The sequence below is a fragment of the Lupinus angustifolius genome, unplaced genomic scaffold, assembly GCF_001865875.1.
Source record: "Lupinus angustifolius cultivar Tanjil unplaced genomic scaffold, LupAngTanjil_v1.0 Scaffold_2_271, whole genome shotgun sequence".
Classification (NCBI taxonomy): domain Eukaryota; kingdom Viridiplantae; phylum Streptophyta; class Magnoliopsida; order Fabales; family Fabaceae; genus Lupinus; species Lupinus angustifolius.
Window position 1 is genome coordinate 14432 of NW_017716678.1, and position 15560 is coordinate 29991.

Sequence of the window (15560 nt, forward strand, 5' to 3'; positions counted from 1 at the left end):
AATAATATATTGGTAGCCGCTCAACGCTCTTGGGGATGTAGACATGATTGGCCGAACCCCAATACCAAATTCTCTTATTTCTTACCCTCTATTTATTATGCCCTTTATTTGATTACTTGTGTCCAACACTAAGCAATAATCACTTTCGTTGCACCAACAATTGGTATCAGAACCAATTGTTAGATGACTCTTAACCCAGGCGCCAAATAATGGCTAAAGATAGTGAAGACATGCTGGCTAGATAAGGTGCATCAAATGTACTATGCAAGGATAAAGTAGATGAGTTGAAGGAGAAGAAAACATGACAGAACTGTGGTGGGGGCAATATATATTGATTCAGAACCCTGAAATTCTTGTACTAGGTTAGGATCAAGGTGGAGATAGGGACTAAGGTATTGAGTTTGGCCTTGAGACATGGGTATTGGCTTGGATGCATGAATATGACATATGCATTGGTTAGCATTGACACAAGGTGTGTTGTGGTATATTCCTTATGGTGGAGTAAGGTAGTTCTTTTGAACTAGGATTGTCATAGTAGACAATGGTGGTAGCGGTTGAGGCTTTACAAGGAAGCTCCAAGGTTCAGTTTGATTGAGTATTGAAGAGGACGATTGTTGGTGAACTTTTGTGTAGAGGTTCCATATATCGAAAGACTTCCTAGCACTAGGTGGCTAAGCAGCATGTTCCATTAGATGGTGGTACATGAAGTTGTACTACAAGTTTGGAGAGTTAGGCTCTTGGTAACATCGTCAAGGATACTCAGAAGGTCTACGTTGTAGGAGAGCAGTTGAAGAGAATTAGGCATTGAGCAAGGTGGAGTCATATATTCGCTAAGGTAGAGATTCTTGTGTAGATTTCCTAAGGAGCGAGATATTCATCTATTTCAATCAAGGTGGAGATTGTTGAGGATGTTTGAAATATGTTATTATATGAAGTCCCACATTGCCTAACATTAGAATAAAGTTGAATATCAATGTTATATATTGGACTCAATTCATTTGTTATAATGTGCACCAGATATAAGCACCAAATAGAAACACCCCATGGGTAGGTGGCCCCAAGGACGTAGGCATAATTGGTTGAACTCCGTTACCAATTTCTCTTGTTTCTTCTCCTCTATTTATTATATGCCTCTTATTTGATTGCTTGTAGCCAACGCTGTGCAATGATTGCTTTCGCTGCACCAACAAATAGTATCATAATTCTGGTTCCACGCTCAACACATTGCCTCTGTGCTTAGCCCATCACTTACACGAGCCCAACTCGACCTTTTAGCACACCTCTTGTGTGAGCATACCTCTCTTTTCGCTAACGGAAGGCATGATGCTTGGAATATATGAAATAGTGAATAAATGTTGAATTTTGTAATTGATTTTGCTGGGTGCCAAGGTTGCACTAAGCATAGGTTGCAGGTTGCTACTTTCGTTGAGCGTGGCTTCTACGCTGCGCCCAGGTTTGCTATAATTTTTCAAAATTGTGTTGTGCTCAAGAATGGCACTTAGTGAATCCAATATTCATATTTCGCTAATTGAATCGTTTATATTGAAGATCCACGTGTTAGGAACAACATGTCAAAAATTAAGCTGGATGCAATGGTGAGCGAATACGGTGTCACAATTTTACATGGACTACTCATGTATGTCTAAATCCTTACTTTTGTCCGCGACTTAGTTTTTTGCAAAAATTCCTCCGGCTTTGACCTGGACAACCACTCTAAAGGTGATATTTGGAAATTCAATATATTTTATGTATTGTGAACAAACGAACAATCAAATAGTAAAAGAGTAGAGATAAGAGAATAACAAAAGGAATTTGGTAATGAAGTTCGACCAATTGTACCTACATCTCCAAGAGCGTTGAGAGGCTATCACTATGTATTAGAGAACTTTTACTTGTGTTTAGCTATTATTCTCTACTTCAACCCTTTTACACCAGCCCAAACCCAAAACTTATATTGTTGTTATTTAGAGAATATGAGTCATTACACAACATTATGCTTATGGGATCAATTAACTAACAAATTAGATTAAGTAAAGAGTTAAAGTGCCACAAAATTGATAGTTCAAATACGATATTTTGACACTTAACAAACTCTAAAGGTTGATTGGGTTATTTTTTTAACTTGAACTCAACCATAGACTCATAGGTTAACTCGAACCCAAATTTCGATTGGATTAATTTTTGAACCCGACCTTAGACTCAATTAAATGTAATGCAACCCTTTTACAAAAAATATTCTCATTATTACGTATTATGAATATGTAATTTGACAAATGAAATTATATATGTAAATATTTTGTTACTCATTTATATATGTATATATGATGAAACAATTAAAGAATTAATGATATTTTGGGCCAAAAAGATGTAATTATATAATACACAATTGAATAAACACATACAAACATGAAAAATTAGTAACCATGAGATGAGTTGAGTTATAGTTGTCCTTTACCCGACTATAAATATTTTCCGAGTCTAAGTTTGAACCCAGCCCTAAACCTAATGAAACTCGACCATATATGAGTCTGATCATGATTAGGCTAAATTATGTGAGCAGGTAAGATCAAGTCCTGCTCACCCCTACTCTTAAAATAATGTCAACTTTTTCCACAACTTTCGCACAAAATAAGAAATACTAGAAGTTATATTACAAGAATTAGTGTATATTCCTAGAAATACAGATTAGCCAATATTAGTAGAAATATGCATTGTTGTATAATACTAGTGGCGTAAAATTTCAGTTTAGTTTTTGTGTGTAAAATTTTAGTTTTTTTTAATGTAATTCACCGACTGAATCAAATACAAAGACATAATTTGGTTTACATCAATTAACCGCAAATTTTATTGTTGCAACCAAACTGCTTATGAATGTTTTGATCCGATTTGATTCCACAATTCTTTGTTTTTATTTAAAAATCCCGCATCAATTAAAAATTAAAAATTTATTGCAAGAGACATTATTTGTCTAGGAAAATCACTACTCTATTATTATAATCAGAAAATATAAATAGATGAGTAAAAAATTGAAACTCATAATTTCTTGTTAGAAACATATATAATAATTATATAATTTAGGAAGAAAATAAAAATAAATGATCATACAATTCACAATTAGTAACATATATAACAATAAAATATACGATCAGTAACATACATAACAATTTAGTAACATATATATTAATTATTAATATATATAACAATTTATTAAATAATAATATAATAACAATTTAGTAACATATATAACATCATCTTTCACACAAACTTGATAATTTAATCCACAAATTGGTTGAATAATTAAAAAAACATATAACATTATTTTCTAGGATTCGATTCTAACAATTCCTAAATTTCTAAAACCATGAACCGAATCGTGAAATTAAACTGAATCATGTTTTATGATTTGATTCAATTTAGTCCACCAGTTTCGCGATTTAAAGAGAAGCTTACACCCCCTACATATTACTAGAAATATGCAGTGGCACATATTTTTTCAAACTAACACTTGAAATAAACAGCATATTTCTTGTCTCTTGTCTCTTTCTCTCAACTTTTATTCTTTCTAATCTTTTGTCTCTTGATCCTCTTTTGTTTTTCATTCGATCTCCTTTTCTTTTCAATTTTAATATATTTCGACCCTTGTTCAATGTTTCCTCTCAACTTCTTGTGGTCTTCCCATGCAGCCTGTAGAGTAAAGGAACAATAGTTCTCATTTTTCCACCATGATTAATATAGGTGTTATGAATGCCAAGCAATATTGCATCTTTCAATCTATGATGACTCATCGAGAAAAAGATAACATGTCTCTAAGTTTCCTTTCACTAAAAAAACATCTTTATACTTACCCAAAGAAAAAGGGCCTTTGACTTGGCTTCCCCATATGTCTTGATTAAGCTTTGACATCAATCTAATATTACAATTGTTAGAGAAATTCTTTCATCAATGATGAGAGAACACGACCTCCCTTGGACATGACATTAGGTTTGGAAGCATTGTTCATCTTCAACTTTGGTCGCCATCAATCTTGGTATGTGTAGGTTTATGTTCAAGAGACTCCAAATCAAAAGTTGGGCTTTGATACCAACTAATGAGATTTGCATTGTATAGGAAATGCTTTGGATCGTTTCTTATAACTCTCTAGCTCAACTAAGATTCTATGAGAATCACTCTCACATTATGCACGAAGAACATAAACTCAAAAGCTTTCTAGTTATATGTTGTTATTCCATTAAATCGGGTTGCTACATATAAAGAGTATTGAATATATGTTTATTATCTTAACTATGTTTGCCTTACACATGCTTAATAACATGATTATCAACATCTAATTTTGTCCCACCTATATAAAATATATAAGAATTTTAAGACAACAAAAACTGAAAATTATATTTTAGATGTCCTTCAACCAAAATTATCTTCAAATCATAATGGATGATCATTTAATTACCAATGGTTTTATTTCGAATTTAAATGGATGTTTTTGTTATTTAGATAGTATATTATGTTGGCTGTTTTGTTTTTAATAAAAAATTAATGGGCAGTTTTGTTACTTTAATTTAGATGTTGATGGGTACAAAAATAAAGTTCACATGCAAAGATATCTCTATATTCTCTGCGGAATTTCTCTCCCCCACCACCGTTCAGAATATAGCCCCTCAAGTGTCACTTTCTCACATAATTCACACACAAAAAGAAACAGCCATTCACTTCATATACCACAATCTATATTTTAATATTCAGGAGATAGAAAGACACTTTTTTGTTATTCTCTTCATTGTACCATTCTTAGAGATAACATAATCACTCCTCACTCTCCTAAAAAAACACCACTCTCTCCTTCACTCACCCTCTTTGAGTGACACCTCAACAAAAACCACTCTCATCCAAATTGTATGAAGAGAGGAGGGTTGTGAACTGTGAAAAAGAGAAGAGATTTCATTCTCAGTTGAACATAATCTCTCACTCTCACGAGTATAGATTCTCTCCATTAATGGAGAGACAAGTCCTTGAAAAAATCAAAGAAAATATAACATATAATAATATATTTATCATATAATAGGATAACATATTTGCCATTAAAAACACAAGTAAATTGAAATACTTATTTCTCCATAAAGGGAGAGACTCGCACCAAGGACAATGATTTGGTGAAGATACTATTATAGGACAACTTGATAGTATCCTTCTGGCTTTTCCTCTTCAAATACATAAAGATGGATTTAATCTCTTCAAGCAACAACAAAACAATATACTAAATCTGCAGCTAATTAAGGATGTCTACAAGATTGGTGGCATTGGTACCGTGCCACTGGAACGTGTTGAGACTGGTGTTGTGAAGCCTGGTATGGTTTTTAATCTTTATTTGATTGTTCTATTTATGTAACCTTGCATATTCTGGAATTTTATTTGAAGAACACAACACAATATTCTATTTTTCTCTCTTCATGATAAATTGAAACATTATCCATAGGCACCAAAAGAAAGAAAATGAGTTTATAATATAGCCTTATGCATGGGCTTTGCAACGTGAATGCATCTCATCAATTGTAATAGTTTATTCTATGTTACAAATATGCTCCTAAATTTGAAGCTACCACTTTACTTGTGACGTGTATTTTAAAAATCTCTTTTTGAGATTCGATGCGGTGTAGACATTAGTTTCTGCTGCTTTATTGGTTTCGAAGACTACAAAATTTTCAACTATTTAAAAAATATTTTTGAGATTTGATGCGGTGCGGACATTAGCTTTGTTGCTTCATCTATCTCGCAAACAATTAAATTTTAATTATTTCAAAAACCTATTTGAGATTTGATGTGGTGTAGACATTAGTTTCTGCTACTTCATCTATCTCACAAAATGATTAAATTTCAATTATTTCAAAAACCTATTTGAGATTAGATGCGGTGTAGACATTAGTTTTTGTTGCTTCATATATCTTGCAAACGATTAAATTTCAATTATTTCAAAAACCTATTTGAGATTAGATGTGGTGCGGACATTAGTTTATGTTGCTTCATCTATCTCGTAAACGACCAATTTTTAATTATCTTTTAAAAAATAATACTTCAATTGCTTTTCGAATATATGTTTAAGATTAGGTGCGGTGCGGATATTAGCTCCTGTTGCTTCACTTATCTTAAAGACGACAAAACTCAAATTATATTTCGACCAAATCAAATCATTTTCAAATCAATAACAATCAACCAAACTACCCAACAAATTTTCGAACCAGAACTATGTAATTTTGATTTCCTTATTGCACCTAGGGATACATAGGAGCAAGATAAACTCTTGTCAGACAAAAAAATTAAAATATTTTGTTTTATAAATTAAATTTTAATAAATTTGTTTAATTAAGGGTATAAAAGTTCATGTGATTAGAGATGATACCGTTTTAATACAGGTAGACGGGGAGCTACTACCTTCCCTGATCTGTAATCGACTCTCGATCTCAGAATCTCTATTTAAATACTATATTATCATAATTAGGCTTATTAGAGAGTTTTCTACGTTTTAACCACAAAAAACGTAGTGATGACTCCAAATCATTTAGGAGATGTAGAAATCGATTTCGTCTCTCCCTAAGTCGCAGAGTCAGTCTTCCAACCGAAAATCGAGTCGCGGCTATCATGTGCCTTTTCTTATTGACAAGATCATTATCGTGACCAAGATTTCTCTACACAAGGACCATTGTGACCGAGCATTCAAGACATAGCCGACACAAGAATCATAACTTTGCTTCATCCCGACCAAGGCAGTAGCCCTGCTTCTGCTGCATCAAGTATTCCATGTTGGTGCACCAACTCTTGCTAATATGCGCATGCTTAGCTTCTCTTAGTTAGTTAGGAATTGGTTTAGTAGTGGAACTCAATTTCTCACGTGTTAATTGTGCTTAAACTCATTAGTTTGTTAGGTTTGTTACATTATTTGCATATCAAGCAAGTTAATGTATATATATTGGTTCTTGCCATTGTATCAACATCAATCAATCAATAATGTCAAAACAAACTTATTGAGTCTTCTTCAATATGAATTCCAATATGGTATCAAAGCTCTCTTATTGAAGGCTCTAATGCTAAACAAATTCTGCTACACAAATCATTCTGCTACACAAATTCTTCATTCCACAAAGCATCATTTTCTTCTCACAAACCATTCTTTCATGGATACTGAATCAAATCATACACTACATCCTTTCCAAGGAGTAGACACTTCAAAAAATCTAATCAGTCCAAATGACCTCCATCCAGGAGAGAATCCAAGCTTCAAATTGGTTTCTCCACCCTTGAATGGAAGGAATTGCCATTCATGGTCAAGAGAGAGCCATTTCATCAAAGAATAAATTTAGATTTGTAGATGGTGGAATTTGTGTTTCACATGAATCAGATCCTACATATGATGTTTGGGATAGATGCAATATCATGTTGATTTCTTGGATCACAAGGTCACTCACATAACAAATAGAACAAAGCATTGTGTATATACATAATGCCCGATATCTTTTGGAAGATTAGATGAAACGTTTTTTATAAGGCCCTAAAAATTACTCCAAAAATATTAATAAAAAATGGGTAATTTTTTTTTTTGGAATAATGTAATATAAATTTATTTTCCTTATATTTGTTTCCTTTTCGGGACATCACTTTAAGTAACATAAATTGCGGAAAATCATAATTGTTACCTAATGGTAACCAAAAACAACTCCACATATCTTTGAATAATTCTTCATTGATAAAGCGTGAAATGTTAGTACAAAATACAAGGTGAAATGAAATCTTCACCTAAACTGAAACTATACAAAATAGGTTGAGTCATTCACCACAACAAAAGTATCCTACACAGGTACCCTACCCAAAAAGCAAAACATAAATGGAAATGGCTTCTAATGGCTAGCCCCAGTATCCACGGGTGTGTTAGAATACTCGATCGGATCCTCCTTCATCTCGGAGTTAGAGGAGAGGTTTACTACCTCGATGGAGTCCTCTATGCAGATTAACTCCACACAATCCTCCTCTTTAGCTTCCAACTCCTCCTCAACCTCCATCTCCTCCTCCACTTCCATCTCCTCCACCGGTTCCTAGGCCCAATTCTGTGACCTAATCCCCGCTCTCGCATCTGCCTGAGGTTCAGGCATGGTCCACCGAGCATTTTAGGACGGTGTCGTATCAAACACTTTATGGACATCCCTCTCATCGATCCTGATTGCAAAGAGGGGTTGTTAGAGATTGTCTAGTTTGCACTATGAGAACTATCTGATCCAACAGAATACATCATCTAGGAATACAAGGGACTCGTCTCACCTAGACTCTCCCTCAAGACTTTGTTGACGAATCACTACCATCGCCGTCCCTCCCAACATTGCAGAGCTCGTTCGTCTCCCGTAAATTTCCTCTCTACTACTTCATTATCCATAATGAGTATGCACACTAACTGAAGTTAGCCGATTAAATCATTTAATCATCCTTTTACATGATCGGCACAACCTAAGACATCTCCCAAAGGAATGCTTTTTATGGGACTCGATCTTACGTCATTATGCAATACCGGAATACCATCCTTACCACTATGAACCATCGCTGAATTACCCTGGACGGCCACATGGCCAAGCCTCTTATAGTCAGACGACCTCGCTGTGTGGTATCAAGTAATCCTTTTTGGGCATTTCCCTAATCACGACATCACATGTCAGAAACGTTGCCCTAATAAGGCACAAGAACAATGGTAATGGTGTAAGTTTGTTGATTTGGACACCATGCTCCTCACTTGGGCCACGGTCTCTCCCAAGTATTAAATACACTTCTCACCCAAGCTAGGGCTATTGCCTAAGTAATCAATCAAACAAAAGCAGTCAAAATTACTATTTGTCTCTCATCCAAGCGAGATATTGTCGCTCAAGCGACTAATTCATCAAAACATACTCAATTTACTGCTTGGCTCTCGCCCAAGCGAGGGACTGTCGCTCAATCGACAAATCCATCAAAAACTGGCCAAAATCACTGTCTAGTCCTCGCTCGGGTGAGGGGTTGTCGCCCGTGCGCCAAAACTTCCAAAAACAGGCAAAACACACTACATGGCCTTCTCCCAGGCGAGAACTACTCACTCAAGTGAGAGTGGCTCACCCAGGCGAGGGTGGTCCAATGGCCAGGACCACTCCCTCGATCTTTTGGGTTACCGGGTCAAATATCTTCGCTATTTTAGATCCATACGCGTTTTAGATTTTCGAGTGGTGTTCCTTCATGGTTAACTACCATATTAATTGATATTTTAATCTATCCTAAGGCATACAACTTAATAAATTATCCGTACTTAATCCAGGCACACAAATATTTGATTAAGTACAGGTTTCTTAATACACAAATATAACTCCAAACATTTGAGGTAGTTTAGGAGATTTGGGTGTCATATTAAGACACCATTATGTCACGATGTATTCTCCATCACCTCAGGTTGTTGAGCAATTGATTCCCTTTATGTGTGAATGGGTAGGTTATCCGACTTCGGAAGCTTCGAAATTAAACATAAAAACAAATTAGTGATTTGCGAGTTAAATGTTTTACATGATAACCCTAAGGTCAATATATCATTTAACCTATTTATGAACTCAATCGCTTTCATCCATCTGGTCCAAGATTCATATTCTTGAACCATCCTTTCCCCTTGAAAGTCTTGTTCACGATTTCCATCGTTTTCAAGGTCAGATTTTGATAAAGTTTATAATTTTATCACCGCATAAATTTATACTTTCATGGAGACTTTTTAGGTTATACTCACCACTTTGAGGTAATTTTATTAACCAAAGTCCATACTTTTAAATCAAAATCTCATAAGTTGACCTTACCACTTTAAAGCAAGTCATCTTAAGTAGATTCCACATTTTGTATAATAGTTTTCCATGGTCATTTCAACACATTCTTTTCTAATACAACTACAAGTATTGATAGTGTTGATCTCATACTTAAAATAACATTTTAAATCAAGATATCATTTGTTAGTCTTACCACTTTAAAGTAAGTTAAATAAAGTAGATTCAACAAGTTCCATGATCATTTCAACACCTCCAAATTTTAGGATAACCTCAAGGGTTAATAGGTGTTGGTTTCATAGTCATGAACAACATAATAAAAGTTAGCATTTTTAAACCAAAATATCATTTGTTAAACTTAATACTATAAAGTAAGTTCACTAAGGTAGATTCAACAAGTTTCATGTCATTTCATCACCTCCAAACTTAACCACAAAGGTTAATAGGTGTTGGTTTCATAGTCATGAACAAAAATGAACCATCTCTTCAACAAAACTCATCCAACTTATAAACATCTAACTTAGAAACATGGCAAAAAAATACTTTCTATCTTGTCCAAGGCTATGGTTTCTCAAGCCAAAAACAAGTGAAAAGATTTAAACTTTACATGGTTCTAAACTCCTTAAAGTTTCCTTTGATTTCATAATCATCCCCTTTCACTAAAATCAACAAAATGCATACTTTTAAATACTACAAAACAGCCTCATGAATAACAAAGAGTTCATGGTTTCAAAAACAACTTTCTAAGTTCAAGAAAGCACATATTTAGAGTTTTGAGCATAAAAAGAGTTAGGAATATTATTTGAAAATTTCAACTGTTAAAATTTTCTTAACATATATATAAACATCATACTAAAATTTCCTAAACATCTAATGGTTAGATCTTAAAGGATGAAGAATAAAAAAATGAAGAACTACCTTGAAGTTCTTAGAAATTCAAAAGTGAAGAAAAAATGTGAAAATGCCAAGTGTTTTCTCCAAGGAGTTGGCTCTTAAAGAAAATAAATCTTATTTTGGGGAGGGGAAAGACCAAAGGGTTTTCAAAAAGTGGATTGTGTAAGAGGTAGATGACTGATTTAAGGGATTTTGTGTAAGAGATTTGTATTTTTCCTTATTTGACAAGCAAGCATCACTCATGAAAGTAATTTGACCTCTTCTGAAAAACATTCGCGATTAAACCATGCCCGAGTATTTTTGGCTAATACATGGCTTGATATTAAAAATCTCCCGATTTCGGTTTACGGTTAGAACTTCGAAACACAGAATTCAGAGTGAAAATTATTTAGAAATATGTTATGGATGAACTTGATGTCTATCTTGACTCGAAATAATATTTCGAAACCAATGGCGCAACCAGAATTCGATTCCGTGTTACGGAACTCAAACAAACGTTTTTGGGCCGAACTTAGACGAATTTGGGCCCGACAACAGTTCAAAAACTTTCCGTCACAAAAAATTACGAAAGTTTATCATAAAATTGGAATTCACATAAAAAGACTAACACTCAACTATGATTTATCCTAAATCAATACCGGTTAATTTCTAAAATTAATCGTGGGTAAAATAAATAATTAATAAAACCTACACAGAAAATTCAATGTGTTACATTTTTCAAAAGGAGATTACTTTAGAGCATCAGATTTACTGCAAGAAATCCACTCCTTGAAGCAAGGAGAAAGATATGCGTCCATTTTCCATACTTTTTTGAAGACATTATGGGAAGAACTGGATGATTTAAGATCTTTACCATATTTCACTTGTCCTGCCAAGAATTACAGAGAATATGAGTACATAATGTGCTTCCTAAAAGGCCTTAATGGCCAATTTGATACTGTAAAGGTTCAGATTCTTCTCATGGAGTCGTTACCATCAATTAACAAAGTATTCTCAATGGTTAAACTGCAAGAGAGACAACATGAAGGAACAACACATGACAACAACAAGAATGACATTAACTCCATCAATTCAAATAAGTATTGGAGGAATCAAGGCAATAAAAATATAGGGAGAAACAAAACTGATTTCAACAACAAAAACACAAGCATCGCAAGGAGATATCAGGTAAATGCATGGACATGATTTGGTGGAAAACCTAATGGATCAATAAATAACAAAAAAGTGTGTAGATTTTGTGGTAAAGAAAGGCACACCTCATAAACATGTTATTTCAAACATGGTTTCCCTCCTAACATCAAGTTCAAGTCTAAGCAAGAAAATGGATTTATTAACAGTGTTCACACAGATCAAGAAATGAAAGACATGAGAATTGGAGGAAGCAATATGGAAGTCGACAATAACCAAGAGGAAGCATTACAAATCACCACCACTCATGAACATAGAATCAACCAAATCAACCATGAAACTATTGGTGGTGAATCCATTTCTGGTACCACAATTACTTATAATTCTTGGGTGCTTGATAGTGGAGCCACTTATCATGTCACCAATGATGCTTCTAATTTCATAAAACTTAATTCTATCAAACCTGTACATGTGAGACTTCCAATTAATATTACCATTCTTGTCAAATCTTCAGGAACTATTAACTTGACTCACACTCCTGTGCTTCATGATGTTTTATACATTCCTAGTTTCAAATATAATCTCATCTCTATCCATAAGCTAGCTTCCTCTCTAAGGCGCTTGTCTTTGACAAAAACTTTGGTTTCACTCAAGATATGATTTCCTTGAAGACAATTGAACTTGCTGAAACTTGTGATAATCTATACCTTTTGGACAGAGATCTCAAGGCTATTAATGAACCTTTACATGACATTAGCTTCTTAAATAAGCATATTCCTAATTTTGATATTTGACATTTTAGATTGGGACATCCCTCTCATTCTGTTTTGCAGTGTATAAACAGTCATCTACCTTTGTTAAATTTGATCATAAATAGAATCTATGATGTTTGCCACTTTGCTAAGCAGGCTAGACTTCCTTTCCATAATAGTACTTCCCATACTTCTCAACCTTTTGATCTCATACATATAGATATCTGGGGGCCTCTTAGCCAACAAACCATCCATGGACAAATGTATTTTTTGACCATAGTGGATGACTTTACAAGACATACATGGGCCTATCTAATGACCACAAAATCTGAGACAAGGATGCTTGTCCATAATTTCTTCCAAATGATTAATACCCAATACAACGAGAAAATCAAGGTTGTTAGAACTGATAATGAACATATAGGAATTATTCATAAAAAATCTTGTGTGGAAACGCCAAAGCAAAATTTTGTGGTTTAAAGGAAACATTGACATATCTTAAACACCACAAGGTCTCTTTTCTACCAAGCTAGCCTACCTAACTATTTTTTGGGGTATGCAGACAAATACTTTGTCTATTTAATCAACAGACTACCTACCCTTGTCTTGAATTCTCAATCCCCTCATGAAGTCTTACTTCAAAGACAATCTGACTTTACCTACCTAAGGGTCTTTGGTTGTCTAGCTTATGCTTCTACTCTTTTAAATCATAGGAACAAATTAGATCTTAGAGCAAGAAAATGTCTTTTTCTAGGATACAAAGTAGGCACAAAAAGATACCTTATGTATGATTTGTCATCTAGAAACATTTTTCTATCAAGGAATATTGTTTTTCATGAGCACATATTCCCTTACCAAACTGCTTAATCAACACATACACCTATTCATGATCTAACCATATATGACAACCACTCACATTCCCCCACCATGGAACCTATCCCTTCTGCATTTCCCATAAACACCATTGCTGCCATACCTTCACCAGCTCCACCTTACATAACCACACCCTCACCTCCCATCCCTGTCAGAAGATCTAATAGGTCCTCTCATCCACCCAGTTATTTACATGATTACCATTGCAATTTTCTTACTACCACGCCCACTACCATTCCCTCCAACATCAGACATCCACTCCATATTATTTTATCTTATTCAACCCTTTCACCCACATAGTTGCATCATACCCTTTCAATAACTACCCAAATTGAACCCAAAACTTACAATCAATCCATCAAATCTCCTGAATGGATTCAGACAATGTATGCTGAATTAGAAGCCTTTCACCATAACAATACTCTGACTGTTGTAACCCTTCCACCCAATAAAAGAGCCATTGGCTCAAAATGGGTTTACAAACTCAAATTTCACTCAAATGGTAGCATAGAAAGATATAAGACACACCTTGTTGCGAAAGGTTATAATCAAATCGAGGGCTTGGACTATTATGAAACATTTGTCCCTATTATCAAACTCACTACTGTTAGATTGCTTTTAGCATTGGCAGACATTAAGGATGGGCCTTACATCAATTAGATGTAAACAAAGCCTTCCTTCATGGGGATCTTGATGAGGAAGTCTACATGACTCTGCACCAGGGTGTTCATTGCTCTCAACCCAACCAAGTTTGCAAATTAAAAAAATCCATTTATGGCTTAAAGCAAGCTAGTAGACAACTATTTGCAAAATTGTTTACTCATTTATATTTCTTAGGTTATAAGCAATCACAACATGATCACTCTTTGTTTACCAAATCTTATGTTCCTCATTTTACTGCCTTACTGATCTATGTGGATGATTTAATTCTTGCTGGAAATGATCCTAGTGAAATCCAATCTGTTAAAATTCATCTTGACACAGAATTTAAGATCAAAGACTTAGGTCAATTAAAGTATTTCTTCGGCCTTGAGGTTGCTAGAACTAAACATGGTATTTCATTATGTCAAAAAAAATATGCCCTTGACTTAATCAAGGACACTGATTTTCTTACTTCCAAACATGTTTGCACACTAATGGTTAAAACCACATATTTGCAAGAGAATGACAATGATCCTTATCATGATCATGCCTTATATAGACAGCTTGTAGGCATACTACTTTATCTAACAGACACACGACTTCATTTGAATTTCACCATCGAGCAGCTTAGCCAATTCATGGCTGGACTAAGTATTAAACATCATAAGGCCATGACCTGTGTTCTTCGATACATAAAAGGCACCATTGGCCAAGGATTATTCTATCATGCTAGCTCTATATTACAAGTTTAGGGTTTTTCTAATTCTGATTGGCATTCATGCCAGATACAAGATGTTCCATCTCTGCTTATTGCATGTTTGTTGGTGATTTCTTGGAAATCAAAGAAACAAAACACAATTTCTCGTTCTTCCTCTGAAGCTAAATATCGTGCACTTGCCATTTTATAATGGATTACTTATCTGCTTTAAGATTTTCAGATTCCTTTTAAAGAACTTGCTTTCTTATATTATGATAGTGCATCAGCTAGATATATTGCAGTGAATGATGTCCTTCATGAACAAACAAAGCATGTCGAAATTGATTGTCATGTTGCACGTGAAAGGCTTCAAAACAAAATTTTCATTTTGCTTTCTATTAACACTACATAACAGGTTGGTGAACTTTTAACTAAACCATTGGAACCTAAGGCTTTTTCTTACTTATTAAGAAAGCTTGGAGTAATTAACATCTATTCTCCAACTTGGAGGGTATTGAATATATTTTATTATCTTAACTGTGTTTGCCTTGCACATGGTTGATAAATCATTTTCGTGACCAAGATTTCTGTACACAAGGAGTATTGTGATCAAGCATTCAAGACATAGCCAACACATTAAGTATAACTTTGCTTCATCCTAACCAAGACAGTAGCCCTGCTTCTTCTGCATCAAGTGTTCCATGTTGATGCACCAACTCTTGCTAACATGGGCAGACTTAGCTTCTCTTAGTTTTGGTTTAGTAGTGGAGC

The 15560-nt window shown here is 34.5% G+C and overlaps 1 protein-coding gene across 1 annotated transcript; it reads left to right on the forward strand.

Annotated features, from left to right (window-relative positions):
• The first annotated feature begins 13504 nt into the window (after nucleotides 1-13504).
• LOC109337211 (uncharacterized mitochondrial protein AtMg00810-like) lies at nucleotides 13505-15000 on the forward strand. The gene is made up of 3 exons (XM_019574135.1): nucleotides 13505-13634; nucleotides 14288-14772; nucleotides 14878-15000. Exons 1-3 carry the CDS (start codon nucleotides 13505-13507, stop codon nucleotides 14998-15000), a joined length of 738 nt encoding a protein of 245 aa, XP_019429680.1.
• Nucleotides 15001-15560: the final 560 nt, after the last annotated feature.

What these genes read in the sequence shown, in the direction of transcription:
- LOC109337211 (XM_019574135.1), top strand. Translation starts at nt 13,505, where the DNA reads ATGGAACCTATCCCTTCTGCATTTCCCATAAACACCATTGCTGCCATA. An exon ending in TAGGTCCTCTCATCCACCCA is followed by an intron (nt 13,635 to 14,287) that starts GTTATTTACATG and finishes TATATTTCTTAG; the next exon opens with GTTATAAGCAATCACAACAT. An exon ending in ATCATAAGGCCATGACCTGT is followed by an intron (nt 14,773 to 14,877) that starts GTTCTTCGATAC and finishes CATTCATGCCAG; the next exon opens with ATACAAGATGTTCCATCTCT.